Source organism: Alternaria arborescens, assembly GCF_004154835.1.
Source record: "Alternaria arborescens strain FERA 675 chromosome Unknown contig_6, whole genome shotgun sequence".
In the NCBI taxonomy this organism is placed as follows: domain Eukaryota; kingdom Fungi; phylum Ascomycota; class Dothideomycetes; order Pleosporales; family Pleosporaceae; genus Alternaria; species Alternaria arborescens.
In genome coordinates this window covers 653,310-680,290 of record NW_021167861.1, presented here as the reverse complement: position 1 = coordinate 680,290, position 26,981 = coordinate 653,310, and the positions used below count along the sequence as shown (strand labels likewise).

At 51.3% G+C, this 26,981-nt stretch overlaps 13 protein-coding genes across 13 annotated transcripts; 5 read left to right on the top strand and 8 right to left on the bottom strand.

Moving 5' to 3' along the window:
* Positions 1-318: 318 nt before the first annotated feature.
* Positions 319-486, bottom strand: AA0111_g3460 (hypothetical protein; the record flags this gene model as incomplete). The annotated part of the gene is made up of 1 exon (XM_028649347.1): positions 319-486. The coding sequence occupies one exon, from the start codon at positions 484-486 to the stop codon at positions 319-321; it is 168 nt and encodes a 55-aa protein (XP_028509191.1).
* Positions 487-2,096: 1,610 nt separating this feature from the next.
* Positions 2,097-2,970, top strand: AA0111_g3459 (hypothetical protein; the record flags this gene model as incomplete). The annotated part of the gene is made up of 3 exons (XM_028649345.1): positions 2,097-2,144; positions 2,201-2,608; positions 2,665-2,970. The coding sequence occupies 3 exons, from the start codon at positions 2,097-2,099 to the stop codon at positions 2,968-2,970; spliced, it is 762 nt and encodes a 253-aa protein (XP_028508800.1).
* A 153-nt stretch (positions 2,971-3,123) lies between these two features.
* Positions 3,124-3,864, bottom strand: AA0111_g3458 (hypothetical protein; the record flags this gene model as incomplete). The annotated part of the gene is made up of 5 exons (XM_028649344.1): positions 3,124-3,292; positions 3,346-3,447; positions 3,519-3,588; positions 3,644-3,773; positions 3,835-3,864. 5 exons carry the CDS (start codon positions 3,862-3,864, stop codon positions 3,124-3,126), a joined length of 501 nt encoding a protein of 166 aa, XP_028508799.1.
* Positions 3,865-5,958: 2,094 nt separating this feature from the next.
* Positions 5,959-6,753, bottom strand: AA0111_g3457 (hypothetical protein; the record flags this gene model as incomplete). Its single annotated transcript, XM_028649343.1, has 3 exons — positions 5,959-6,292; positions 6,345-6,403; positions 6,517-6,753. 3 exons carry the CDS (start codon positions 6,751-6,753, stop codon positions 5,959-5,961), a joined length of 630 nt encoding a protein of 209 aa, XP_028508795.1.
* Positions 6,754-7,251: 498 nt separating this feature from the next.
* On the bottom strand, positions 7,252-7,841 carry AA0111_g3456 (hypothetical protein; the record flags this gene model as incomplete). Its single annotated transcript, XM_028649342.1, has 3 exons — positions 7,252-7,308; positions 7,407-7,664; positions 7,716-7,841. 3 exons carry the CDS (start codon positions 7,839-7,841, stop codon positions 7,252-7,254), a joined length of 441 nt encoding a protein of 146 aa, XP_028508794.1.
* Positions 7,842-8,997: 1,156 nt separating this feature from the next.
* On the bottom strand, positions 8,998-10,032 carry AA0111_g3455 (hypothetical protein; the record flags this gene model as incomplete). Its single annotated transcript, XM_028649341.1, has 1 exon — positions 8,998-10,032. One exon carries the CDS (start codon positions 10,030-10,032, stop codon positions 8,998-9,000), a length of 1,035 nt encoding a protein of 344 aa, XP_028508798.1.
* Positions 10,033-10,722: 690 nt separating this feature from the next.
* Positions 10,723-12,072, top strand: AA0111_g3454 (hypothetical protein; the record flags this gene model as incomplete). The annotated part of the gene is made up of 1 exon (XM_028649340.1): positions 10,723-12,072. One exon carries the CDS (start codon positions 10,723-10,725, stop codon positions 12,070-12,072), a length of 1,350 nt encoding a protein of 449 aa, XP_028508793.1.
* A 351-nt stretch (positions 12,073-12,423) lies between these two features.
* AA0111_g3453 (hypothetical protein) lies at positions 12,424-13,190 on the bottom strand (the record flags this gene model as incomplete). Its single annotated transcript, XM_028649339.1, has 4 exons — positions 12,424-12,453; positions 12,509-12,595; positions 12,652-13,047; positions 13,179-13,190. 4 exons carry the CDS (start codon positions 13,188-13,190, stop codon positions 12,424-12,426), a joined length of 525 nt encoding a protein of 174 aa, XP_028508792.1.
* Positions 13,191-13,793: 603 nt separating this feature from the next.
* Positions 13,794-14,573, top strand: AA0111_g3452 (Small COPII coat GTPase; the record flags this gene model as incomplete). Its single annotated transcript, XM_028649338.1, has 6 exons — positions 13,794-13,802; positions 13,856-13,881; positions 13,937-13,957; positions 14,004-14,042; positions 14,095-14,204; positions 14,257-14,573. The coding sequence occupies 6 exons, from the start codon at positions 13,794-13,796 to the stop codon at positions 14,571-14,573; spliced, it is 522 nt and encodes a 173-aa protein (XP_028509017.1).
* Positions 14,574-16,676: 2,103 nt separating this feature from the next.
* On the bottom strand, positions 16,677-17,623 carry AA0111_g3451 (hypothetical protein; the record flags this gene model as incomplete). The annotated part of the gene is made up of 2 exons (XM_028649337.1): positions 16,677-17,325; positions 17,379-17,623. 2 exons carry the CDS (start codon positions 17,621-17,623, stop codon positions 16,677-16,679), a joined length of 894 nt encoding a protein of 297 aa, XP_028508797.1.
* Positions 17,624-19,946: 2,323 nt separating this feature from the next.
* Positions 19,947-20,271, bottom strand: AA0111_g3450 (hypothetical protein; the record flags this gene model as incomplete). Its single annotated transcript, XM_028649336.1, has 2 exons — positions 19,947-20,072; positions 20,134-20,271. 2 exons carry the CDS (start codon positions 20,269-20,271, stop codon positions 19,947-19,949), a joined length of 264 nt encoding a protein of 87 aa, XP_028508796.1.
* Positions 20,272-21,376: 1,105 nt separating this feature from the next.
* On the top strand, positions 21,377-21,880 carry AA0111_g3449 (hypothetical protein; the record flags this gene model as incomplete). The annotated part of the gene is made up of 1 exon (XM_028649334.1): positions 21,377-21,880. The coding sequence occupies one exon, from the start codon at positions 21,377-21,379 to the stop codon at positions 21,878-21,880; it is 504 nt and encodes a 167-aa protein (XP_028509067.1).
* A 1,796-nt stretch (positions 21,881-23,676) lies between these two features.
* AA0111_g3448 (hypothetical protein) lies at positions 23,677-25,285 on the top strand (the record flags this gene model as incomplete). Its single annotated transcript, XM_028649333.1, has 5 exons — positions 23,677-23,800; positions 23,851-23,913; positions 23,963-24,045; positions 24,093-24,490; positions 24,541-25,285. 5 exons carry the CDS (start codon positions 23,677-23,679, stop codon positions 25,283-25,285), a joined length of 1,413 nt encoding a protein of 470 aa, XP_028509068.1.
* Positions 25,286-26,981: the final 1,696 nt, after the last annotated feature.

Genomic DNA, 26,981 nt, shown 5'->3' with positions numbered 1-26,981 from the left:
ACGCCGGGCAAGCTCGCCCAGTCTCGAGACTGTATCTTTCGGCAATGCAAACGCGCGTGGTCACGAGCGCTGCCGTGTTAGGCATTGCTCTTCCGCGCCTTCACCATAGCCACCCACGGGACGCCCTGGTCCATGAGGGACGAAAGAAGTATTCGTTTCGTCGAATAAGTATATCTCGCACATGAATTGGAACGATTTTCAGAACATGTGGCGTTCAATATATCGGCCTCAAATGTCGAGCTAACTCTTTTGATTCGTAGTGACTTCTATTTCCTTCCAGCCTGCACACGTTCCTACGTCTAGAGCATCCGACAACGTCTATACATGAGGAGCAGCAGCTTTGTTCGCGAAAGTAAATCGTTGGTACTTATGGATGCGGGAGATCTTACCGAACCCAGCGGATGAGCACCCGTAGGGACAGGCATGAGTCTGTAGGCCAGTACGGGTCGACGCCCTCGCTTGAAAAGCTGCCGACTGTATGGACATGGAGAAGAGCGCACATGGCGACCGTGACGACATGATGTTCCAATGAGGAGGTCTCGTTTGTTGTTGCTGATCGGTGAGCAGAACCTGGAGTGAAACACGAGGTGGGGACAGGGGGTGCCGGATCGAGACTTTCGCAATTCTTGTGATGGTTTATGGGCTGCGCCCCTGCGAAGAGGCTATCGACGATCCTATGTAGGAGGAGGACTTAGGAAAGAGGTTAGATTTCCTTACAGACGTAGCGACCTCGCCCTTGTTCATATCCGCTGTTAGCCCGCACTTAGCAGCCAATCGATATCCTAGTCAGCCCTTCCATTAGCGTTAGTAGGGATCCGAGCACATGGCCTTTTCATGCACGTCACAAGTGCTATAGATGCTAGCCCCGGCGCGTACCCATAAATACAAGGAGAACTGCCCCAACCTGTGGGTGCATCACAAAAGGGAGGCGCAGACGCCTGCCTTTGCTGTCTCTTACCTGCAGTACCAGACTTATCACCTTCTTATCGACACCAAAGTTAATCCAGTATCCTAGGATGTTGGTCTCGAGTCATCTCTCGATCTCTCAGGTGAGAGAAGTTAATAGCCAGAAAAACAGCTGACATTTCATCACGAGAGTTGAATCAACTGAAATAGTAGATCATCATGATACTCTTTGAGACGATTCACGCAGGCCATGATTACTCATAGTTATCCTTAATTGATACCGGGATGATATAACTCTTCTTATATTTCGCATTCGTCACCTCGGTGTATATAGCCCACTTCGGCTTCATGCCGGCTTTCCAGGATGTAGGACTACACATGATATCGTGACTGGGAAGCTATCCTCATATCTGGAGACCTGATGTGGGTATGCGAAGGTCTGGACCGTACTGGATCTTCAAAAGAGGAATGAGGGGGTGTGAGGAACAAAGGGGACTTCGGATGTACGGCGGATTTAGGTTAAGTTGATTCTACTGGCCTGAACCCTACCAATTTCGTTGTACGCGTACTAGCACACGCATTTCCCCCCAAGACCAGTATGCTAGTATCACAACGTGCGAGACCGAACCCCCGGAAGGCTTGCCTGGAGACTGGAGAAGGAAAGAGAATTCGGAACGAAAAATCTGTCTGCTGCCCGGGCAGTCGAGACCCAGCTCCAATCTCACCTTTCGGAATCGATTCTATTACCTGAATTTCTCTACGAAGTAACTTAGTGCGGTCGCTAGAACTTTGTGAGGTACTCGAGCGATTCCGTGTTCTCTGTCTTGAAGGATGTCAGCTGACGTCATAACACCTGCTCTCTTTGCCAAAGACCCTAATAGTAACTTCGCAAATGTGACAACTTGAGGATATACAAATACTGTAGATTCGGTAAAGCATGTTTACCCAGGTAAGTGTGTATTTGTATTTTCATATCTGTATCAGTCAATCGTAGCACTGAAATTGAAACGCCTTCTGCGGCAACACCAGATCAGGACATTCCGGAGATAGCAAGCGATCTTCACTGTAGACGTCACTACCGCCATAGCCAGTCATGATGCAATCAACGAGGATCAAGCCTCGTTCAACAGAACAACAGCAACGAGACTCCTAAGCAAGACCATTTTGTGAATCTTGAAAACAACTTCACAATGTCACCCTCAGGTCTCGCCATTCTCATTGGGGCCGGCCCTGCTACTGTAAGTTGTCCGGCGAACGTAGCAGCATATACGTGACTCTAATGCCACAGACCTAGGGCACGGGAATTGCACGAATCCTGTCATCTCCTCAACATGGTAACCTCGCCGTAGCGCTCCTAGCCCGACGCCCAGAGAACCTGCAGACTGTCATTTCCAAAGTCCGCTCCACCAACGAGAACGCGGTGCTCGAAGCATTCCCGAGCGACACCTCAAAGGCATCTCTCGAGAAGGTATTCGCAGATATCAAAGCACACGAGAGCTTCAAGGGCCTAAAGCTGAAGCTAGCGATATATAGTATCAAGCATTCGAGCAAGAAGCCGTTCTTGGAGGAGACAAGGGAAGAATTTGAGGAAAGTTTAGAAACGTATGTTGGTGGAGCTTTCACGTTTGCGCAGGAAAGTCTGAAGAGATTCTTTGCCGATCACGGAGAGGTGGGCTTGATGGATGGAGGGGAGAAGAAAGGGGTAAGCATAGCCTCCGCTACGATGTGATCGAGCGTGAAACTAACGGTGTACAACAGACGCTCATCTTCACCGGCACTCTTGGTGCGCTCCGATGTAGTGCACAATTCGCTGCGTATGGTGCTGGTCGCGCATCCGTCCGTCAACTAGCGCAAACACTGGCTCGCGAGATGAGTGAGAAGGGCGTACATGTCGTACATACGATTGGAAATGGCGCAATTGTCGACGAGGACGGGGAGGATCAAAAGGTGGGCAAGAAGATGAGCGCTGATGCGGTTGGTGAGACTTACCTTTGGTTGCATTCGCAGAAGCCCTGCTTGTGGACCCACGAGCTGGACATGAGGCCCGCTTGTGAGAAGTTCTAGACATGTCATGCAGAAAAAATAACATTTGAAGAGATCTATAGCGCCAGGATACAAGCGAGTGTACAAACAGCAGAAAGCCGCCACGGGATCAAGAAGAACAAGATAGCGATCAACGCCATCACCAAGAAATATCAAGCCAATCACTCCTCATAATCACCTAGCCGGTGGTTGCGTCCAACGACCCAACATTTGGCCAAGAGCCCAGTTCCATTCGTTGACGAACGCATTGGTGAGCTGAGTGATCTGCTCAGCAGAAGGCGTACGGCCTGCCCACATGGCAGGCTGCGATGCCTGATAATGCGCATAATACGGAAGGAGTTGGCTGAGTTACGTTAGCGAGGACTTCCGCAAGACAATGCTGGTCGTCAGACGTACTCAGTCTGTATCTTGTTCAGAACCAACCAACACAGATTCCACGAGCGGTTACTTGCAGGATCAGCATAGACACGCCTCTTAGCTTCGTCCAAGGCATCGGAACTTTGTATTGATCAGCCAATGCACTAGAAGATCCCCTTACGCATTGTTGAAACTTATCGAGGGTAGCTTACCTGAATGGATAGTTCTTCGTCAGTCCGCGGAGCTCGGCCAACAAGCTGTGCGATTCGACATAGTATCTCCCTGATGAGTGCTGTCAGTCTTCTTTCACAAGTTCGCTGGGGCCGTAGACTCTTACAAGCCGATGTCATGGGTTCACTGCAATCTGGTGTACCAAGCTTCGCAAACGCCTGCTCAACGCGGATCAATTCGACTATAGTGTTGAACTGATGAGACCGTAGTGCTCGAATGTATTGTGCCTTTTCGGCCTATCGTGACACAGTGTCAGCATTACTGAGGTCGAAATCTATACAGCAAATAGAAACATACGGGAGTGATCTTCCTGGTAGAAGAAGACATTTTGGCGAACTCTGGTACTCTGTATCTGCGTACTGGTGGGTTGCTATATTCACTATGCTCGGTGTCGGTGGTGGATGTAGAGCGAATCGACATGTGTCGGTGGTTGAGAAGCTGTACTTGACTGAACAGGTGGCGCTGAAGTTTATCTATGCGGAAGAGTGAAAGAAGCTGTCTGTTGCGATGAGTCCATCAGTTAGTAGAAGATATTCAAAAAGTTATATAGATATACCCCATTGCTGATATGGCTGTAGCGTACGACTCTCGTAGTGATTCGTCCAGACACACCGAATATGTGCATGTCATGAGGCAGCTCAGGAGCCAGCAGCCAGGATTCCGTGCAGTCAGAAACTCTGAGAAGGTCAGCTTTGGACGCCATATCGTCATGATGGACTCATGGGAGTTCAAGATGTCAGTGCCGAGCGTAGAAAGACAGCTGGATGTGATCAAATGTGGAAGCATCAAGTAAGATTCTGGAACCTACAAGGGAAAATTTGATCAGCCTCGTCCTTATGGGTGTCTCCATGCCTTTGCAATGGATCTTACGAAAAGAGTACCGCATTTCTGATAGGCTGGTCACCTTGCATCATATGGTCTGCGACAGATCAAACAACAATGATGTAGTCAGATTATGGGTCGTATATTAGGGCTATGCGACTTGCTAGGGTGTCCAGCGGCCCGATCGATCCTGAGTCAAGGAGCTGCCGTAGGGATATCATGATGGAACTAACCACAGATCTGATGCCGAGAGAATGGGAAGATCGCTCATTGGCCGCGTGTTTGACCCGTCCCAGCCTTGTGGGCAAAAGTGGGTCCGTAACGACGTCCAAAACGAGATCATCGCCGTTAACAGTGCGGAGGAAACGGCCTATGGAGTTAGTGCTATGCTAAAGGTCAACACAAAGCGTCGTAGCTGAGCTGGATGTTGTAGTGAAGTGAAGTTGATCAGACAGGCGCAATTCAAACGGAGACTGCGAAACATGTCCGGAAAGTCAAATTCCCGTCGTATATCTGGATATGTCAACGGGATCAGGAACAGCTAAGCAGAATCGGTCGTTGTGAGACTGAGGCTGAGTCTAAATGTCTGTGTGCTGATGATGCAAGGAATCGGGACAGTCGGATTCGTGAGTTGTGGCTGTTTTAGCTTGTGGCTGAGCACTGTTCCTTCTCCAACTTCACCGCTGTTACCTTGGTATCCTCATGTAATTCACAGTCGCTAACAAGAGCGCTATCCGGATAACCTCGTTTCCGAGAGATGCCTGACCAATGCGCTGCTGAGAAACTGGGCGCTTTGCGTTCCATTTTTGGCAATGTCCTCGAGCGCAATGAATCTACATCATTCATCTCATCAGCCACAGGCATAAGCACGACGATGAACCTACCTCCCGGGTTGTTCGGCCTGTAGAAGATCTAGTGGCCTCGGACATTCTTCAGCGATGGCTCTTTGTCGTTCGAGGTTGGGCAGTGGGGCTTATCGACACTAATTCCCGTATGGTCTCTTACTGGTTCTTGACACTCGCATGCGGATAGACCCTTGAGGCTGAAATTGGCTTACCAACAGCCCATGTCAGAAAGAGTTTCGAGTGCCTAAGCTAATTTCCACGTGCACGCATCTGGATACAGTTACGTTAAGAATCTGATGATCGCCCACTAGCAGATATGCTTGATATATCTCACCTCATTCACAGATCAATCTCGAAGCTACTTCCGGTGCTCTAAGCTTGAAGAGGAATTCTCCAACGGAGACAGGTCAAGACCTCAAGGGGTAAATGCAATCTCTCATCCAATGACTTACACATGACATGTTGCAGCTGAGTTGTGCTAGTCCTTACCTGGTCACTCCCCATAATGTCTTCCACGTCTTGCAACTGGCAAGTTTCTACTTGAGTTAGTCGCAAACTGCTCACATGAGTCGATAAAATAGCAGCTCGTTGGGCACCAAAGCTTTCGAAAGGGCCAAGGACGGCCACACGGATCTTTCGTAAAGATTCATGCTGATAGATTCTTTTACATGAGCAGGCGGGTAGTCTTTCGACTCCGCGATGCCTTGGAAGTCATCATCCACCTTTTACACCCAGACACCTAGACTGGAGCAGCCTATATGCTCAGCGCCATGATGGAGTTTACGATATCGTTGTCGTTCTCCTTGAGGGCCTTGACGGCCTTCTTCCGCGAAACGCTGGCCTGCTGCATGACGAGCTCGATGTCCTTGGCCTCAAGGCCAGAGTCGTCAATCTCCTCATCGTCATCCTCCTCCTCCTCCTCCTCGTCCTTCTTGTCCTCGACAGCCTTGCCCTTGCCCTTGCTGGCCTCGTCGCCGTGGTCGTGGCCGGCGTGGTCGTGGGATGCGGCCTCGGCCTGAGCAAGCTGCTGGGCGGCGGAAGCCTGAGCCTGGGAGTTGAGGTCCTCGATCTTGGCCTCACCGAAGATGCTGGTGCGGGGTCAGCAAAAGTGGCATGGGCGATGGAGGGGCAGCTACTCACATCCAGGTGTTGCTTGAAGGGGACTTGTAGACGTCGGGCTGGTTGATGACGAAGAGGATCTAGGAGGGGTGTTAGTCTGGTTGCTGGGAAGATCCAATGGTGCTGCCCGCAGCCCTTGTTTGTTGACTCGAGGGCTGCGGCTTCATCGACCCATTGCGTGGCAAACACTCACGTTCTTCGGTCGGCGGAGGGTGACGCGTGTGATGCCGTCGATGTGCTTCAGGCCGAGCTTGGCGATGGCCTTGCGAGCCTTCTTCTCGTTGCGGGAGTGGACAGCGACGGAGGAGCCCGCGGGCACGCTGACCTCGCCCTCCTCGCCCTCAGACTCGTCGCTGGACTCATCCTCCTCGATCTGGACGTTCTTCTTCTCGGGCTCGTCGGGGAGCTCTTCAATGCGGGGGTTGGCCATTTTGTCGGTTTGTGGGTGACTACAGGTGTTGGTGGTGCTGCAATATCGACGTTCGCGGAGTTGGGGTCGGAGCTTCCAAAAATGATTTGTGGGCGGTTTAGCGCGGGCAGCTCTCAGTACACAACTGGCAATGACGAACCATGGCAATCACTCATTCAGGGCGCTTTCAAGCTCAGGTCGCCCATGTCACGCAAGCAGGCATTTCAAAGGGGGAAGGGTATCAAATTGCAATTCTAGTTGCACTTTTCGTGTGTGTTCATGAATTTGTGGATTGAACTCTCTTGCTACATGTGGAATGCATGCGAGAGCCGAGTAAACCTGTCCCAAACCGAATTGCACCGTGCCAAACATTGGACTTATTCACCCGAAACCAGGTCTTGAATTTTTGAATGCCTTTGAGGTCGCCTTCGGAATGCTCATGAAATGCACGTCATGCCTCTCCCTCACCTGCATGCAGCGACCACCGCAACGCCTGTCTCCCGACAGCATCTAGACTACCTATGCCTTTGCGCTGGCGCGGATCTTGGCGAAGGTCTTCTGGACCTCGAAGCGAGCCTACATCATGTTAGCCTGCGTCTCTTCCGTCGCATCCAATGTGCCACATGCAGCCCGAATCGTCGATTCTGGGAGCACAGATACCCGGGGAAACGTACCTGCTTCCTCATCTTCATGACCTTGAAGCGCTCAAAGTCGTTCAGCCCCCGCCTCTTCTGCATAGCCGCACGCTTCTTGGCCCATGCGCTCTCGTCGAACTTTTGTTGGACCTTGTGCTCCTCCCACTTCTTCGCGACGTGGCCGACACCGCTGGAGCGGGGAAGCTTGGGGATGACAATGGGTGTCAAAGACAGCTTGGCGAGCGCGACTTCCTGGCGGGGAATGGGGGCCTTCTCTGAAGGACCATCAATGAGGACCTATGTCTCTGTGAGCCGCTGAACAGCACCCGAATCGCGGACTCTCCATACACGCTTGTGGTCAATGATCTCGACAATAGCAGCGAGACGGCCCTCGAATGGACCCTCGTTGAAGAGGACCACACGGCCGACCTCGACCAGCCTCCAGGCGCTCGTTGTGATTTCGGCGTCACCCATTTCGTCGGTATGTGCTGCAATTAAATGTTAGACTGCGAGAGACGTCAAGTGTTGCAGCGTCGAGTGCGTACCGGTCGGAAATAGGATTCGGTGTTGATGTTCTTGTCGGGAGTAAGTAAATGGCTGATGATCGGGCGACGAATTTCGCGTGCCCTGTGGTGCCGGGGGGCCGTGCACAAGCGAAAGGCGCCTTGGCACTAGCGCCGTCCTTAAAGTTTTCTGCGAGCGCGACTTCTGTTGTCTTCTCACCAGCACCGCAAACTCTACGCTGTTCTCACTGCTCTCGACGACCGTTGCGAGACTTTGTGCAGTCTCCAACACGGCTCTCGCGATCGCCTTGATTTACATCATGCGCTACGTACATGGTGATGCGATGCACGCCTGCACCTGCCGCTCAGATGCACTAATCTGAAGACCGACAGCTTCGATCCGACACCCATAGCTCCACTGGTAAGTCTCCAACCTCCACACCATACTTCCCCATCCTAGGATGACATAATTTGCGATTGAGCTCGGCGTCGGAAACCCTCGCCGGGGTTTCTTAACGGCGTCGAGTTTATGATATTCAATTTCTTACATATTCTGAGCTTGCTTTACCCATCCAGCTTTTCTCACCGCACCAAGCTCGTGACAAAGGCTGACCGCTACAGACTTCCAAGAACCTTGATCCTCACACGCCAAGCGCAGTGCATTTGACATGCGACTGTTGCAGCACACAGCCATCTTCCACAGGTCAGTCCCACCTCTTCTACCTCGCAACCCAACCCCCTTCCAATGATTACAACATGCAATAGATAGTATATGATCTCTATGATTACTATTTTATCACCAAGATCACTGAGGAAGACCACAACTACACATCTGCTTGATAACGCTCTGTTGGATACACCTTACTAACAAGCTTGCAGGTAAATTCTCTATCTAAATACATGTACTATCGCAGCCAACTGCAGCATGCGCCACCGGCAGTTGAACCATGACCCGGCATTGCTTCAATCAAGCAGGCGTTGCTGTATTAGTAGCCCGCGACATTTGTCCTCTGCGAGGAAAGCGTTGACCAAGTGATTTTTATCTGTAATGCTCTGCTCCTTTCATGTAAAGGTAAGCAGTATTTGATGGGTATCTGTTCTGTCTTCACGTATATAAACTGCCAATATTAATCATCAACTACATCACCTTCTGCATTTCTCTGCTCAGGCGTCATAGCCCTCCTCCGTGTGATCTTCCTTCCATAGTTCCGGTAGAGGTTCGTCAATAGCTCTCTGACGACACCATTGAACGCCGTCCTTGTATCAAACTTGCTTCCGCCATATGGAAAGGGGACAATCTTGGGCCAGTCGGCGTTGTCTTCAAAGTAAAACTCCAGACCGAACGCGGCAGCATCCTTCAGCATTTCTTTGAGCGTCTCCCCTTTGTGGCCGTTGACATCTGCCCACGCCCATAGTGCCGGGTCATAGAAATCCAAGGTGCTTGGGGCCTCTTCGGCAAGAATCTGCGCGTTGAAGAGCAAGTGTCGGATAATGTTAATGTTACAACCGCAACGAATGACAGCGTACTGCAGTAATTCGGTGGTAAGACCTTTTGGCACACCCAGAAGTACAGCAAGCGCTGCCACCGCGTGCTCGTTCTCCTCTTTAATAGCCTCTTTAATTCCCGCCTTTGCCGCTTCACCTGCCATACTACCTTCCCAGTCGATCTCTCCGTTCAGACTGACCAGTACGTAAAGCAACGACGCTTTGTCCACAGTCCAGGGTCCATGTAGCAACTTCTCCGGTACGTGGAAACCCTGCGCAAAAGCCAGATGCGGGATCTTAGTAAACTTGTATGGCCACAGTCCGTCGAAGTAGGAAACACCTGGAATCGTGACTCCGGTAGCTGCCCAGGCCTTGCCGCGTAACTTGATCATTGCATCCTGGGCGCGCTGCACATATCTTAGGAAGAAGTCGTAGGTGAAGAAACGGCAAGTCAAGATGTCAGATTGAAGCAAAGCGTCGCTGGTTACAAGGCGGTCCCGGTAGTTGGTGCGGTGATCGACTGTGTGGAAGAAGGCTTGCATAGTGAAGTCCATCGCTACCTTGTGAGCAGAGAGCTTTTTACCAAGATCCGGTGAGCAGCGTGGAAGCGCTGTGTTCATGCTGTAGAGGAAGATTATTTCCAGAAGCTCCTGGGGAAGGCCTTGAAGTGTCGGCATAGCGGGCGTGACGTCTTTCTTTTTGGATGTTGACCTCGTTTGTCGTTGTCGTTTGAGCTGAGATGTAGATGCTGAAGAGTTTTGTGCAGATATTGACGGAGGCTTGCTTTTAGAAGCAGCAAGTGCTGGGTGCAAGTGTCTCCTTTTCTTCCCACGTACGATGATAGGTGTGAGTTCCATCGGCTTACAACTGGCCGTTGTGACCAGGCAGCACTCAAAAGTAAGCCACTTCCGATTGCATGCAGCATACGCAAGGTAGATGGATCGGGAAAGGCTCCGCGTCACCTTGGAGATCGCGCGCAGCGCCACATGTAATATGCACAGACCTCAGGTGGCTTTGCCGCGGCGTCCCTGGGGCTAGCGCTAACTTTCCGCTCGTCTTCTCGTCGCATAAACAAAAGACGGGATTACTACACCACGCGCTTTCGCGACAAATCGAAAAGTGAAAACTCAAAGAAGCATCAGGTCAAACGTCTCCGAGATGCAGGTTCACGCAGTGCCAGACTCTGAGCGCGCGTTCGATTCGACAGGGAGGAAGCTGCCTTGGGCGTATGAGTTTGCGGAGTAAGTCAGTCTTTCATTGCCATTGCTGAATGGAATCTTTCTTCTGGAAGAGTCTAGCACGGTGATAGAGAAAAGTCGATGGAAATCTACACAAGCTTGTCTCTTTCTCTATTCGGCCTCACCACTATGGACGACCACAACTGCGACACTCCCATCCTCTCGCGCACACAGCTAACATCCACCCCTGATAGTTCAGATCAAAACCAACGGCGTATTCCAGAAGAAAAGGGCCCTTTTGGCAAAGCACGAAAACGCGGTACCTCACGGGCAAAGACACCGTTGGGCGCCAACAATGCAGCCGACGAAGCGAGACTCCACAACCAGCGCGCAGAAGACGACATATTCGGCCGCTTCAAAGCAGAGGAAGACAAAAGGCGCTCAGTATCCGCGCGCCCGTCCACCGCACTACCTCCAACAGCCTCGGCGCCAAACCTCATAGATGCGAGCAACGGACTGGGCAACTCCTTCGCTGCAGGTGCGTCTACCAACGCTACTTTTGCACAAGAACCCAAGGAGGTTATACTATACGGCTTTGGGTCTGAGCAGCAATGGGAAGCAATAGCCTATTACGAGAAGGTTTCCAATGGCATGATCTACGAAGAATATGACCGCGAGCCACCCAACCCCAGACTCGGTTACAGTTTAGCTGCGCAACGCTCATCGTACTACCCATCTCTGGAACCGAAATACATGGCAAGGATCAAGACATATATAGGAGGTAACCACTGGGTTAAGGTCACCTTTGATAGTGCGGAGGCTGCCGAGCGCGCCTGTCACTACAGTGGGAAGAACATCCACGGCTACATAGTACATGCGGAGATGTACCGGGGAACAGGACCACAAGGTGGTGACAGACCGTTGCGTGTAGAGGGAGGCATGTCACAGATCGCATCACCCAACACAATATCTTCAGGGACATTGGGACTACGCGGCGCATCGCAGTCGTCCGCAACCGCTTCCTCAGCCACAGCAACAGCTCCCCAACCTTTAGCACCGCAGACCCTTGTACCACGATCAAACATGGAATCAGCCTTGCTACGCAGCAAGAGTGGCACTGGTGCTTTCCCAAGTCACATGGACGACATGCCCACTGAACCCGCTCAACCACGAGAACTGCACCAAGTTCTTGATCCAAATACCGTCCCCGCACACGCGACTACTACAGCGTTGAACCCCCGATCTCAACGCGCAACCCTCCGACTCAAAGGCGCAAACGTAAAACCTGTTGTGTTCCTTCCACAAGAAAAGGCATTCCTCCCCGCGAAACCCCGCTGGCAGCAAACGTTTGGCTCGTTACCGGTCATTGGCTGGGTAATTGGTTCGGGACAGGGCCTTATAGGAGATCATGTACCGAGAAAGGAAGACGGAAGTTTCGATATGAACAGTGCGAGTCTGTATTGGCGGGTTTGGTATATGGTGGACAACTGCCTTGGCAGTGACTTTTGTGGTGTCAGGGATGCCGAGTACGATGAGTAGTTTAGGTGGGGTCACTTGGTGTGTAAGATCAAGGGTGTTTGATGAGCATTGGGCGGCGTTTTCGAAATGGCATTATAGCGAGGTGACTCGAGTATCGCCTGGAGGACTGGTATCTCGCAGTTTTGGATGCACATGTAATGAAACACAACATTTCAAGCGAAAGAAAGGCGTGCCAACCGTAGCATGTTGTTTCCAACGTGTTCGCATGTGAGCGATATTCGAGCAATGCATAAGCATAACAAGGCGAATGGTCAAAATCTAGGGTGCATTTCCACTCTCTGGAACTATTCACAAATACGTAGGTAATACAACCCAGATCGGGTACATTTTGGCTACATGGAAAGAAGACACTTAGAGGACGGACAGATCGCCGAACTTCTCCTGCGGGGTTGTTAGTATTCGTACAAAGGCCATTTTGCTGGTTCCATAAACTTGCCTTGTAGCCGGGAACGGCCCAGCGACCCTTGGAGACGAGCTGCTCGGTGCGCTTGTCAATCTCAGGCTGAGCAGCGGCGACCTCGTCCTGTGTTGTTTGGTTAGCTTCTTGTCCCCCACTTGCTCGTAACCGTATATACGTACAACGGTGAGGTCAGCGAATGGCCTGGCATCCTCGATGTTCTTCAGGGTCTTCTGGAGATCGCTCAACTCCTTGTCGACAACAGCCTTGGTCTGCTCTGCGCTCTGGACGGCCTGGGCCTCGAAAGCCTCAATGGCCTTGATCTGCCTTCCTACATCGTATGTCTGAGGCTTGAAAGCGTTGAACTGCTTCTCGATGTCGTCGATAACGGCCTGGTTCTTGAGGATGCCGCGGTAGTGGTTGAAGTCGACGGTCTGGGACTGCTCGGAGAGGACGGTGACTTTGCGACGCGCATCGTCGTTGCGCTTCTTGAAGGACTGGAGGGCAGCAGCGGTTTGACCCTTGAGGCCGAGCTGGGTGCCCAGCTTGGTCCAGTCGAGCTTGAGGGCTGCGCTACGCTACAAGAGGGGACATGTTAGTTTTCTTGATCTTCAATTCGGAGGTGCCATTGCGGGCGAGGGGCTACTGCCGGCCCAGCAATGGGGCATTCGAGAGCTTCGACGGGTCTTCTGGAAGGGGTCTGACGTACTCCGACGGCCATTGTGATGGATTTAGACGGGGATGCGGTGGGTTCAGTTCGGGAGGGTTGATGTCCAAGTTCTTCGCGAGAGCTCGGAACAGCGCCGCCAAGGAAATGACGCACGGGCCATTCGACTTCCGCCCTCGATCGCGGCCAAGTTCCCCCAACATTGATTGATCTTACCCGTTCACTCTCTACAACTTGCTGTTATACTCCCAACCAACAGTCTAAACACAAATACTTCTCGCAAAAATGTGGATCATTGACTGGTGAGCACCCTCGTCCTCTATTTGTGCTGGCGTCTTACTAACCTTGCGCCAGGTGTAAGTTTACTACCCTCTCTTGTTGTATCCCGACCTGGATAGACAGACGTGGAAACATTCGTGGCATGATAGACTGAGGACAGCACCGTCGTCCCGCATAATACTCTTGTGTCTTTCCGACCAAGCCCTGCAACACCGTGCTAGAAATCACCAACATTAGGCTTATCACGGGCGCATCGACACTACACCACCGCATGTACCACGAATACCAGCCAGATGGATCAATCGCTTGCTTGTATCATACTCGAACATGGGCTGATGATGTGCAACAGTTTGGGATGTTCTGTCCTCGCTTGGACTCATGAACAAGGTAGGCACGAGCATGGCCTAGACTCTATCACCGAAGCTGACCCAACATCACAGCATGCCAAACTCCTTTTCCTTGGACTGTATGTATCCTCGCATACCAACGCTTTCGAACACACGTAGCTGACTAGGCTTCAGTGACAATGCAGGAAAGACCACGTATGGCAGCCCTACTGGACACGCGAGCTTCCACTAACACAACTAGGCTGCTACATATGCTCAAGAATGACAGAGTCGCTGTCCTGTACGTCGCACGTAGTCTTTGGCTCACAACTGTCAGCTGACATCTGTTCTAGCCAGCCGACTCTCCACCCCACCTCCGAGGAGCTCTCGATAGGAAACGTCAAGTTCACAACCTTCGACCTTGGAGGCCACGCACAAGCTCGACGACTCTGGCGCGATTACTGTAAGCCAATTATGCTCCTCTATTTCTTTGCATATAACTGAAACTCTTCTAGTCCCTGAAGTTTCCGGTATTGTCTTCCTCGTTGACGCCAAGGACCATGAGCGTCTCTCCGAATCCAAAGCAGAGCTCGACGCTCTTCTGGCTATGGAAGAGTTGAAGAACACCCCCTTCGTCATTCTCGGAAACAAGATTGACCACCCCGATGCCATCTCTGAGGACCAGCTCCGTTCCGCGCTCGGACTATACCAGACAACGGGTAAGGGCAAGGTACCACTCGAGGGTATCCGACCGGTTGAGGTCTTCATGTGCAGTGTGGTCATGAGGCAAGGTTACGGAGAGGGTATTAGGTGGTTGAGCCAGTACGTCTAGGCGCAAACTTCCAGTAACCAGAAGGACGTCAGTTTGGCGCAAAGCAGAACAGAAAGCAGAGGGAGAGCATGTGACACTTTAGCTCTTTCGACGGAACGAGCTAGATGCAAGTACAAAACATGATTGTCAAACGTATGTTAGACGTACTCTTATGGGCGTTGGCGTTAGCTCTTGGAATAATATTGCATTGCACGTATCAAGATTGATGTTCGTATGAAACGAGTTCGTACCACCTAGGAGCGAACGCAGGAAATACAGCGGCATACACTGTGTAAGGCCTGATCGAGTGCACAGTTGTGGATTGAATCCCGATCTGTTAGTATCCTGTTCACCAGTGACAGCTATTCCTGCTGCTCTCCAACTCTTCCTGTGGTCCTTTGAGTAAAGAGAAGATAGTACAAGGTGAGTGAGGTGTGTCGAAGGAATGATTTCTTTACAGACGAGAAGGCTGACTGGAGTGATGTATGACGGATACATCCACTCTCTTATACTTGGTGATCGCAGGTGCGAGCGAACTGGTTGATTTACAACCTTCAGAGCAACATTCAGATTGGCATACGAGCTGGTTTTCAAAAGAAATGTGCATATCTGTACGATCGTCCGGTTGCGTACGGCTTCGAGGATAAGCAGATCTTGGGTAATAGGACCGATGAAGCGATGAGCGAACAGGCAAGACTTCAAAATCGCACTCCCTGAACGTGCAGAAATGAATCTGAAGCTGCGAGGAGGTAGTCTTGATAGAGCATCAGTCTCACCCAAAGGGCGCAAGCGCGACAGCACCGTAGCGGCCCAAGGAAATGACTTCACTTTCACTCTACAAATCTTTTGCGACCTCGGCTCGGTACTTGCAACAATCACCCACTGGTTCGTTGGGCCAAACTCCGAACCATCAAACTCAATCAAGACCCGCCACCAAGCGAGATGGAAGGAAACGAAAGACGGTACGCAGAATCTCGCACCGCCACAGCTAGTGAGCCCAGCCTTATGTTGAGCCTATTAATACTTCCAACAAGACTAAAGAGTGCTCCGTTAGGTACGCTTGCAAATAGTGCGCAAGACGGCGCATGCTCCCAACGAATCTAGTGTATGCATGCGTGTCAATCGATAACGCGACATGAAACCTAATCTTTGTTTGTTCGACACGTTGTTTATGCGATTGGTGGCTGTCGGAATGAGCTGTCAGATGGGCTGTGTGCTAATGGTTCCCGGGAAGCAGGGACAGAGAGCGCATGCAGGGTGGATGTTGACGACGTTGGTCTTGATATTTCCTTTTGCTCAACGACAATGGGTTGTTTGTTTGACGGTGGTCAGGACATTTTCACTTGTTGTTTTAGTTGAATAGTTATGGCTTTTCAGATGGAAGGGAAAATAATCGATGGATTGGACATGACGTGAAGTTGATTTCATAGACAGCTACTGCTTGAATACCACTTATCTATTTAATAATAGAAACCTAGAGACGATGTCTTCTTCGCAGAAAATTGAGGATTTACTCTGTAGGGATAAGAACAGAAATATATACACGAAACTGCACTTGGTGGGTGCATATATGGGCAATCGAACAGTGTACTCCAGGATACAACCCTTGATGTATCAGCATAAGGTGAGATATGCAATACAGTGGTTAGGATGTTGAAGCAGCGAATGCATGTTTGCGGCGTTGCGCAAAGTGCATTCCATTGGATTGTTTCGCTCGGATGACCGCAATGGCTTGCGAGGGACCGAGATGAAAGGCATTGAAGGATTGTAAACAACAATTCACGACAAGGGATGCAGGCGCACAAGACTTTGACCTGCTGAGGGGATATGACACAAGATAGCAAGTTCGTATGTTATTATGATCGGGTTGCATTAATATCTTCGTCGCATGGTAGTGCTGTACTACCTATAGAACTAGCTAAAGTCATGGCCTTTTTCTCGAACACAATCATCCAAACACCATTCCTCCTATGCTTTAGGTATGTACATGGATGTCATATATGCATGCAGTCATCAAGGAACGTCGCAAGGAAAACGTAGCATCCTCCATTATAACCTTCATTACATGATCGTCAGAGCGACCTGAATCCCTGTTTGGTGCGAGTAAACTCAAGCTGAATTCCCTTACAAGAGGGAGAAAAGGGCGAAGAAACCGGCAGCGAGAGCACCAACGCTGGCAGCGCCAGTGGCGGCAGCACCGGTGTACTCAGAGAAGGGGGGGCTGGTAGCGTTGCCGCTGACGTTGCTCGCGGGAGCAGATGCTTGGGGCTGGCCGTCCGAGATCTGAGTAACGAGAGGAGCAGAGGCCTGGGGCTGACCGTCAGAGATTTGAGTGACGACAGGAGCTGAAGCCTGAGGCTGGCCGTCAGAAATCTGAGTGACAACCGGGGCGGAAGCCTGGGGCTGGCCATCGGAAATCTGGGTGACCACAGGCTTAGAGGCCTGGGGCTGACCGTCAGAGATCTGGGTCACGACGGGACCGGGGGTTGAGGCTTGGGGTTGACCGTCAGAGATCTGGGTGACAGCAGCGGAAGTAGCCTGGGGCTGGCCGTCGGAGATCTGAGAAACTCCGCTAGTGTCTGGAGACATGGTAGCCTGGATATGGATAGGAATGCACTGGGCACCAGTGGACTGGCTGTACAGGTTGTAGAAGTCGCCAGACAAGCACTGGTAGAAGACAGTGGAGCCCATCAGGGACATGGATCCGTTGCTGCAGAGACCGAAGCCTGAAGACTCGCGGGCACCCTCTTGGACAGGAGCATCGAACTGGAACCTGATGGGACGTTAGTATCTATTGGATGTATACAAGTGTTATGCAAGACATACTGGTAGTTGGCGGCGATGTAACCGGTGCGGCCGGCCTGGTCGGTCAACTTTCCGTCCTCAAGGGACAGCTTGAGTGTGCCATCGAGCTGACGCCTCTCGATGCTGCGCCTAGTGGCAGATTGGGTAGCATTGACGGTGGTGATGGCAAAGGTGCCGTCAGCGGAGGACGCACACCCACCATCGGAAGAGGCCTGAGGGTAGGCAGCAACAGCGGCCACGAGGCCAGCAGCAACGAAGGACTTCATTTTCGGAAGTGGTTTTGTCGGTATTAGTGTATTGGGCGTACTTGACAGCGAGAGTAAGTAACGACGCGGAGGAGACTGATGAACGAGGTATCAGTCACTTCAAATATACAAGTAAGCAAGACTGTTGATACTGGTATTCACGACAACGAGAGTGTGTGATGTTCTGGGTATGTAGAAACGCGGGATGGTAAGACAGCTATATAGCAATACCCAGCCGAGTTGTTAGTCTATTCAATCTACCTCATCGAGCATACCATCGCGGATCGGACATGGACAGAAGCCTCAGCGCTCGAGCCAAGGCCATGGATCAACTCCACGCGTCAATGCAAAACTACAGCAGCCTAGCGTTGACGCTTCTGACGGCAGTAAAAGAAGGCTGGAGTAGGCTCGTTCATGCCGTAACGATAAACGCTGCGGAGCCATCTACTGTGTCATTGGATACCCATTCATCCGACCCCTCATTTAGTTCTCCACCATCTCTCTGGGAATGCGCGTGAACAAAGCCCGTCCCGCCTCTCGTCTAAACATATCTCATTCCCAGCCCTCGATTAACTTCGGGACGCAATTGCAGCCATTGATTTGGAAGCTGTGGATGAATAGTTACTGCCTGTCCAATCGATATGACCTGCTCGTAATCACGACCGGTGAGATTCTGGGTATTGCAAATCTCGAATGTGTTGAGCTTTTTCCGCGATATGCAACATCCAAGACAGGTGCTGAACCGAAGTCTCGTATCAGCAGGCTTAGGACGATCGCTCCGCGGTGCATCCTAGCGTCTGACCTAGGGCAATATGCGTGCGTTCCGTAGGCCTCAAGGCGGAGTGTGGCGGGCCGTAGTTATTCATCACTTCATTTTGTCTCATTGGCAGTCATGCGCGAGGATCTGCAGGGTGGTGTGTGGTGAGGATGTAGCTCGCTCAATCAGACTATTGAGAGGCAAAATGCAAGGATGGTGTTGGATGGGATTGGTGTCGAGGCGATAAATGCCTAAGTGATGTCAAAGATTGGTTCCCAATCCGGCATGACGCTTACGTGCACTAGCGCAGCACTTGTGGGGTACATGTGGCTTTCGCTTTCTCAAGTGTGTTCAGCCGCCCCATCCACCGTCCCCAGTGGAACCGTTGCTTGGGAACGCTTAAGACGGGCTGGGGGAGGCTGGTACGCTGGCCTTGCGGTTGCATACCGATAGTGTGCCGCTTGCTGTCTGGCTGGCTGGTACGCTGGCTGGCGCATTTGCCTTTGTTGGCGGGTTAACCCCAGAAGCCGCTTAGATCGCTGAACAAGACTGGTCGACTTGGTGCGAATACTGTGCGATGAAAACATGGCATTTCGAAACACCAAGACTACGCTTGGCTACGATGTGTAGATGCAGACGTTGCAATGGTCGAACGTACCTGAGATGGGACGCGCATGTCAGACGTACCATTGACGTCACACGGATTTACACTCCTCCGCCCTTTGTGCTGCTATATCCCGCAACGGTGGCGCTAAGCTTCTGCACGTACTGGACAACTAACAATCAGTAGTCAATCCTATTGCAGCTTCTCACTCCGTCAGTGACACGGTGAGGCTTTTCAGCGAGTGACGAAAGCGGACTTGATCATCTGACCCCGCACAGCTCCTGCCTTCCGCAGACACGCATATGTACATCCAACACCGCGACAAATGCATTACAGCGAACCGAGCCGACCGGGTCTGTGTTGGTGAGGTTATTCGGCCTCGGCGATCACGATCTCACGATGGATGGACCCTTCAGCTAGTCCATGGAACAGTGGCGCGCCAGCCTATACTTAGTCTCCGCAAGGACTCCTTACTTCTCTTCGGTGTCCCTTGGACTGGAACTCCGATGCAGAACCTGGTTGTCTGCGGACTGCGCCATGGTTGTGTTCTGCGTGCGATGCTCGTGTGCCTGTATATGGCAAGATAATCCTTCGGCTTGACTCATCCGAACGGATCGTCATGCTGTGGAGAACCTTCGATGTACTCGGCTACAGGAATCTTAAGCATCCGGAAAGCTTCTCGTAGACGTCGCATCTTGTAAGCGCAGACCACTTCGGCGCATTGTTCCGGCAACGCAGTCTTGGACACATGTCTGATCACAATGCCTACGGAGCCGATTAGAGTTAGTGCAGCATACTGTCGGGTCACAAGTTCCTTGCGAGATATGTACCTCTAGATTACGCGAAAGTACATGCTGGCAGCATCTTGTAGCTGTTTGTATTGCACTCCGCCCTCCAACTGTACGGCGTAGCATAGTGGCAACATGATATCAGCCTCAGACCGCCACAGTATCTCCTTCTCTTGCGTAATCCTTGCTCGACGCTCATTTGCCCTCTCCGGCGCGCTTCACGCCTCCTGCTACGTCGTTTGCGCCTTTTTCGATGCTTGTGGAAACATCAGAAATACCTCTCGCAACAGGCCGACCGGCACTGCCCGTGGCGCCTTCAAGCTAAGCAAAGGCGCCCAAAGTCAGTACATACTTCGAATGCAGTTAGTGGCATTTAATTTACCGTTTCACCAACACCTCGACCAAGTGCGCCAACAACACCTCCCACAGTGTTCGTAACGCCGCCAACCGTGTTGCCTACAGTGGACGTGACAAACTTCACGCCCGAAGTCACACCGCTTTCTTGTTGGCCTATGGGCATAATGACGATTGGGGTTGAATCTTGGTTCGGATCTTTGTTTGTTTCGTATTGCTAGGTGCCGGTGATGGTAGATTTCGTTAGAGTCCGGCTAAGGTGATGCGAGCTTGGTGGTAGTGCCTCCAGCGTCTGTGCTGCAGTGGTGCATTTATGGATCAACAGACGGAATGACGTCAGGCGGCTTTGGAACAATAACGCGCAATGCCTTCTGGAAATCTTGCATTGCGCAACCGCCAACTTACTCCTCGTGATTCAAAGCATGGCCACGATTCGGTCCGTGTCAGATCGCTGTTGCGCAGCTCTGTTATCGCCTTCTCCGCCTCTTTTGAGCAAGTACCAACCCTATATGTGGGAACCACAGGTGTTATCCGGGGAAGCATCACGAACGCCTCATTGGCATAGTTTCTTCGGCAACAGCTGCACGAGAGCCTGCCAATGTTGCGAAGACAATCGCTCTCGATCGGCTTGGCCATGGACTTCCCTGTTAACTTGAGAGCAATCTTCCAAGGTTCTTCCTACGCATGTCGTAACAAGAATCTTCGAAAAAAAGCTCTGGGCATTGCGACGTTGTCGTGTGCAAACAGATGCAAAGATGCAGAATGTTCTTTACAGAGGCTGCTTTGGTACCAGCAGACTCGGAGGACGGAGATTCCAGAGCCAGGCGCGCAGGACGCCTAAGAAAACCGCAAGCCACGGAATGCGAGCGCAGCGCTTACCGGAACATCATTGGTAGAAAACTGCCATCGTCTGACAGCCAGTCAAGTTTATCGTAAAGAGACAGCAGGCACAATATTACTTGCGGCCGAAACTTATCGCGACCGGCTTCGTTTTATCTCCGACTTCAGCTCTGCACCGGGGCGCAAGGATAGCGAGAATGCTCACATACATGTAGATAAATTGTGTCGCTCTCGTACAATCTGTACAGAGTATACCTAGAAAACTCCTTCGGATCGACTCTTTATCTCGTATCGCGTTGCGAGGCCCTACAAGCCTACACCATTCCTCAAAGCCCGTCCATCAAAGATCACATTTGGCTGCGTTTGACTCTGTACCCACGGCACAAACCTCGAATCCGAATTTTGACGAGTTGCGCGAAACGTACAACAACATGACATCCCTCTTCCCACATCCACAATACGCCGAAGATCAGCCATATGCACGTAGCATCCTCTACCTACACGTCATGCGCGCTTCAGCCATGTCCTTTTCCTTCTTCTCGCTTTTCCAGTTTCCGATCTCCGTCATTGCAGCTCGTTCCCGCAAAATATCGGTAGATTACAAGACGATACTGTCTCGTACACTCAAAACAACTGGTCGCGGACTGGTTTTAGGCACAGCAGCTGGTGCACTCATGACTTGGGGACGTATGAGGGGTCGAGAGGAAATAGAATGGAAAGATCGTTCATGGAGAATACTGGAGAATGATGGAGAGGTGAAGACAGATTGGGTCACACTCGGCGCCGCTGGTGGAGGAGCTGTTGGGGCTATGTTCGCTGCACGAGGTGGTAGGTTGCCTCTAAGGCTGGGCCACGCCATGCTCGGTGGGGCTGGTGTTGGGATGGCCAGTGGAGTACCGTACATGATTGGGACATTCGCATCAGGAAGGAAATAGTGATTGGAAATGCAAAATTGGGGCCGGTCTTCGATGAATGGGAGACCTACGTTGAGCTCTCAGTAGCACCGAAAGACATTTCCTGGCATGTTGTCGCCCCAAACTGGCAACTGATGATTCGAAGCTGACGTGCAGATACTGAATGAATCAGGTACTAAAACATGAAGCTTTATATTGAAAGAACGCTTCATCATCACAAAGTTGATTCTGGCCAATCCAAAGATGCATCCGTGTAACCACGATACAGTTCTAAGCCGCCACGTAAATTCGTCTCAGATGTGCAGCTTTGTAATCGTCTATACTCTACTGTGAAAGCTGAATTTGTGCATCGCGACAAACATGTCATCCACCGGGCGATGATGGCTAACATTGCGCTAATCTGACGGTCTCTCCTTAGATAGAACTTGAACCTACTACCACGCACTCTTCGTGCTTCACTCCACAATCCCACAACATCCTTTATTATTCCAGGTTTTTCTCTTCCAAGTCCGCTTCGGCACATATGCATGTGTGTTGTGGCCTCACATGCCATGACCGCGCTCTCGATGGAGGAACCTAACTAGGTTCGACTCGCCATGAGTTGAAAACCTCGGTCCACCACGCAATCACACTCTCTACACCTTCGTTCACGATTCAACGTAACAAAAGGCTGCCCCGCCAGCCGATGACCTCATACAGTCAGGCTGACCGCCAGCGGCGCAATATAAGAACGCACAGATCGTCGGCAGTTTCCCCTGTTCTTGTTCGTCCGACCTCCGCTGTCGCAATGATAGCAAATGAAGGTATTCAATATGGCGATCTCCAATGAGCACGCATGGGAACGTCAGTGTAACGGTCTGAAACGGTCTTGAGCCGAGTAGCTTCCGCCGTCGCATCGAGGGCACGTTACCCAAATGTGTCTTCTCGAAACATCCCCGGAACGTGATACCTGTTGAACAGGCCTAAGCTCCTGGAATCTCCACGCATTCACGGCGTGACCCACCACGAATCCTTTAGCTCCGAAGGCATATTGCCAAATTGCGCCGTTCCCATATCTCATCCTCTTGCTTGAGGGCATCCATACGCTATGTGCTGTCCGCTGCATCGCATTTACTATGTGCGCCGCCCTTCATTGGACCATGCACTTTAAGCGGCGGCCCCAGATTCGCTCACAACAGGGATCGGCTACTCGACACGCTGTGATCGGTCCAGGTTCCAGGAAGAATACGTTACACCAAGTCCTCCGTACTAGCGCCGGTGGGCCCCAGGTTGCGTGAGAACAATTGGCGCCTGCACAACACCCACTTCTCGCGTCTCTGACAGCCACGAGCCGAATCGCGGAAGAGCCCACTCTGATACCGTCCGGCTGCACAATTCCCGAGGCGTCGGAAACCAGCCAACTCATATGTGGTTCACTGTTCATGTAAGAGAATTCGTCAAGGTAGACGGGAGGAGGGATGTCATGTTTGTCGCACCATGGAATACGACCGGCTTCCATAGCGACACCAAGCCTTTTGAGTGGCAGGTGTATAGTGTAGCTATCAATCAGATCCACGTGAGTGTGACCGACGGGAGACTAGACCGTGGGGCAAGTAGAAGGGCCTCTGCTTAACTCGTTTCTGTAAGTGTTAATATGCGAATTGCGGGGGACATTTAGAGACGACCGGCTGTGCCTGCCTCGGGCGCGCACAAGTGAACAAGGGTTGCGCTACCCTTGACCGACCCTGTTTCCAGGTTTATATGAGATTGCCCACCCACAAGCAGCGCGAGATGTGGTTTTCGCGATCTCTTCAGGTTCCTGACAGTAGGTCGTCGAGATGCCTACCTATCCTCTCCAACTCACCTGTCTGGGGGTCATCTACGGCACACCCCTCCTGGCATCGATATTCGTCATCCTGAGGATATATACGCGGCGGAAACTGAACCTACGGTTGAGCTGGGGTATGATAGTCGATTTGTCTTAAGTGAACGATATTAACGCATTCGAACAGATGACTGGCTCATCATACTTCCGTTGCTGCTATCAATAGCCCTCATAGGGCCGTCACATCGACGTAAGTACTAGAATGAGCGTTGATGTTCAGTCTCACTGACTCTGAATAGATGTAAAGATGTGGCACGTGGGTGTACACATCTGGCAGGTACCAGTCGATGAGATAGAACCAAACTATGACGAGTATTATGCTGTAGGTACCGCTTCAGCATGCTAGATTGTTTTTACTGACTACTACAGGTTGTCATGGCATTCAATCTCTTGAACATCCCTATACTGCCGCTAGTCAAAGCATCCATCATACTTCTCCTCCTTCGAGCTGGTTCCGTCATCGAGTGGCTCAAGCGGGTACTCTACGCCATCTTGGTCTTCACCGTTGGCAGTGCCCTGATACCATGGTTCCTCTACATATTCATTTGTCCCCCTTTAACAGGCAATACCTGGAAACCAAGAACTTTCGGAGGGTTGCACTGCATGGGCAGACACAAAATGGGCGAGATGTTAATCTGGGTCACTTGCGCAAATCTGCTCACCGATGTTCTTATCCTTCCGATACCTTTCATCATCGTGCGAAGGATGATGAGTGCTCGACTAAGATCCCGCCTGGTCGTACTGGTAGTCTTTACCTGCAGTCTTGCGTATGCCTTATCTATATGCTGCTTGAACAGATCGACTAACCTTTCTACAGTGTTACTGCAATCGGTGCTGCAAAAATCTACCTTTCGTACCGCGACCGACTTTACACATTGTTCAACCCTGACTGGACATATCCAATCGACTACTGTATCAACCACATCGAGAACAACGTAGCCATCATCGTAGCCAACATACCAATTCTCCGCGGTCTCGTTACACGATGGATCTTCAACTTCCGAACCAAAGCGACGCCCATGGAACGCGAGTTTCGTGGTGATTGGCAACATTCGAACAGATCAAGCTCTTCAGACATCAGTCGTTACACAAGAAAGAATCGTGTGGTACAGAAGATTCTCCCCTGTATACAGGACGACTTCTCAAGTAGCCTGGCTACGCGGTCAAAGGGCGACGTCAGCATTCGAGGGGAATGTCGACAAGACTTCCCGCCTCGAGTCGTCACCACAGGCGAATTACGGCATCAGAAACGAAGTTACTTTCCAAGATCGCGAAGAAATAGCTTGGATCGGTATGAGACGGCCGATTCCTGCGAGAAGGGCGACCTGTTAGAGACGGTTCGGAGTGTGGGTAGTTTGGGGTCCGCGCCGACGCTCGTTGAAAGCAAAGATGTGGGTGCTGGGTGGAAGAGTATGGATAGTCCGACGCTGAGTCCGACAACCCCAACAATAAGGTTTTCGAACTCGACGCTCAGCCCAATTGCGCCGTTGACGCCCGCAAGGCTACGAGGTATCGAGGATGGTGAAGATGATGATGAGATATACCCATACCCAAGGTTATAGTGATCCTATAGCGGACGAACAATTTATGTTAAAACATTGATAACTCGAATCCTCCGTTATGTCTGCGCTCGAATATTGTTCTATAGATCCATGAATGGTGTTCCTAAGTCGTGAGATACTGGATAGTGTCCCCGTCTTTCGTAGATCCGCAAAACTGATGGCCCGAAAAACGTCGCAAGCCCAGACCACTCATGTCGGCAGTCATTCATCTGGTACGTATCTGCCACTTTCGAATCCCGTACGCCCTATCCGCTATGCCGTTGTCTCAATTTCCCGCCAGAGTGACCAAGCCTTCCACCCAACCACACCAGCGCGGCGCTCAGGCCCGTTTGTCCGCAGGGGTGCGCATTAATGGATCTGGGGTCCAACCGTCACAGTGCACTTACCATGTCAAGACGCAATCCGTGCCGTTCCTTACTGCAGGGGTGGTTTGCTGATCATGCTACCTGTGCGTCAGCGCGTGTCTCGTGTCGCGCCATGCCAGTGTAGTCTTCTTCCTACGATGAAATCGTTCGTGAGGTGATGCGCTACGAACGTTGTTCATGGTCTTTGTGTATATGGCACTTTTGTTGTTACATTGGTAAAGATACCTTGCAGCCAAGCGTGTCCAGAACAACGAAAGACCGAGCACGAACTTTGTTGGCGATTGTCATTACCTCGGATTCGCGAGTCCGGAGGTTTAGGTCTCTTCTCACAAATCTCGTCTATCATCCAACGGAAACCTTACTTGAAGCAGTAAGGTAATCCACTTGAGCAGGATCGTAAGACTACCTAGTTGGGTAGGTATTTGCATATAGGTCACCTCCATAGCAGAACCTATGCAGGACTCTCCTTGCGCAAAACAAGGGAGCTTGGGAGGAAAGAAAGAAAGAAAGAAAGAAAGAAAGATTAAGACCTGAACGCCCGTCAACGGCTTTGCGTACAACCACACACATCTCACACATGCGATGATGCATTCGACGGAAAGGATCTCACCGCGCCTAAGCGAGGGGTAAGTCGTTGACTTCTCCACTCAACACCCTCCTTCCACCACCCTCTTTTTCATCCTACTGCACCGCACAGCGCGGATCACAAACCCTGATTGAGTGGCAAAGACTCCTCGCAATCAAATTTTTCCACGCCTTTCCCTAGTGCTACATTCTCTTGCCTTCGCTCATCACTTGTCTGTTAGTATCGTTAACAGGTTGCCCATGTAATATATCGGATTTCCCCTAGCGCCCGCGGCTCAATATGGATAATCTCTCTTCTCGGTACGGTGCGCGCGCCCATGGCGGGGGATGTGCAAGATTCAAATACAGAAAACTTGTTCGGTGGTGTCATTTGCCTAAATGAAAAGCGGAATTGGGCGAGTGAGTGGACTGGGCGAACGCGATCGGAAGTCGAGGATGGTGCCGTTGCGTAGGGCGTTTACAATATCCCTCCTCGGCTTTCTTTCTCGGATAGTGGAGGGAAGGGCGTTTTCCTGGAGGAGTATCGTGGCGATTTGTGTCATGAGCAGTTCATGTGAACAAAGGAGGATGCAGACGGTGGCGGCAAATGGTCCGACTATCGTAAGTCTGCTTTTTGTCAATTGGTTCGGTTTGGGTGGTTTCTTGACTGTGCGAAGGGCCTTCGTTTCAATTCCACCAACCAGTCTGGTTGATTCTTCGCACTAACAGTATACCTGATGAGATCTTCCTCCAACGTCACGCCATAA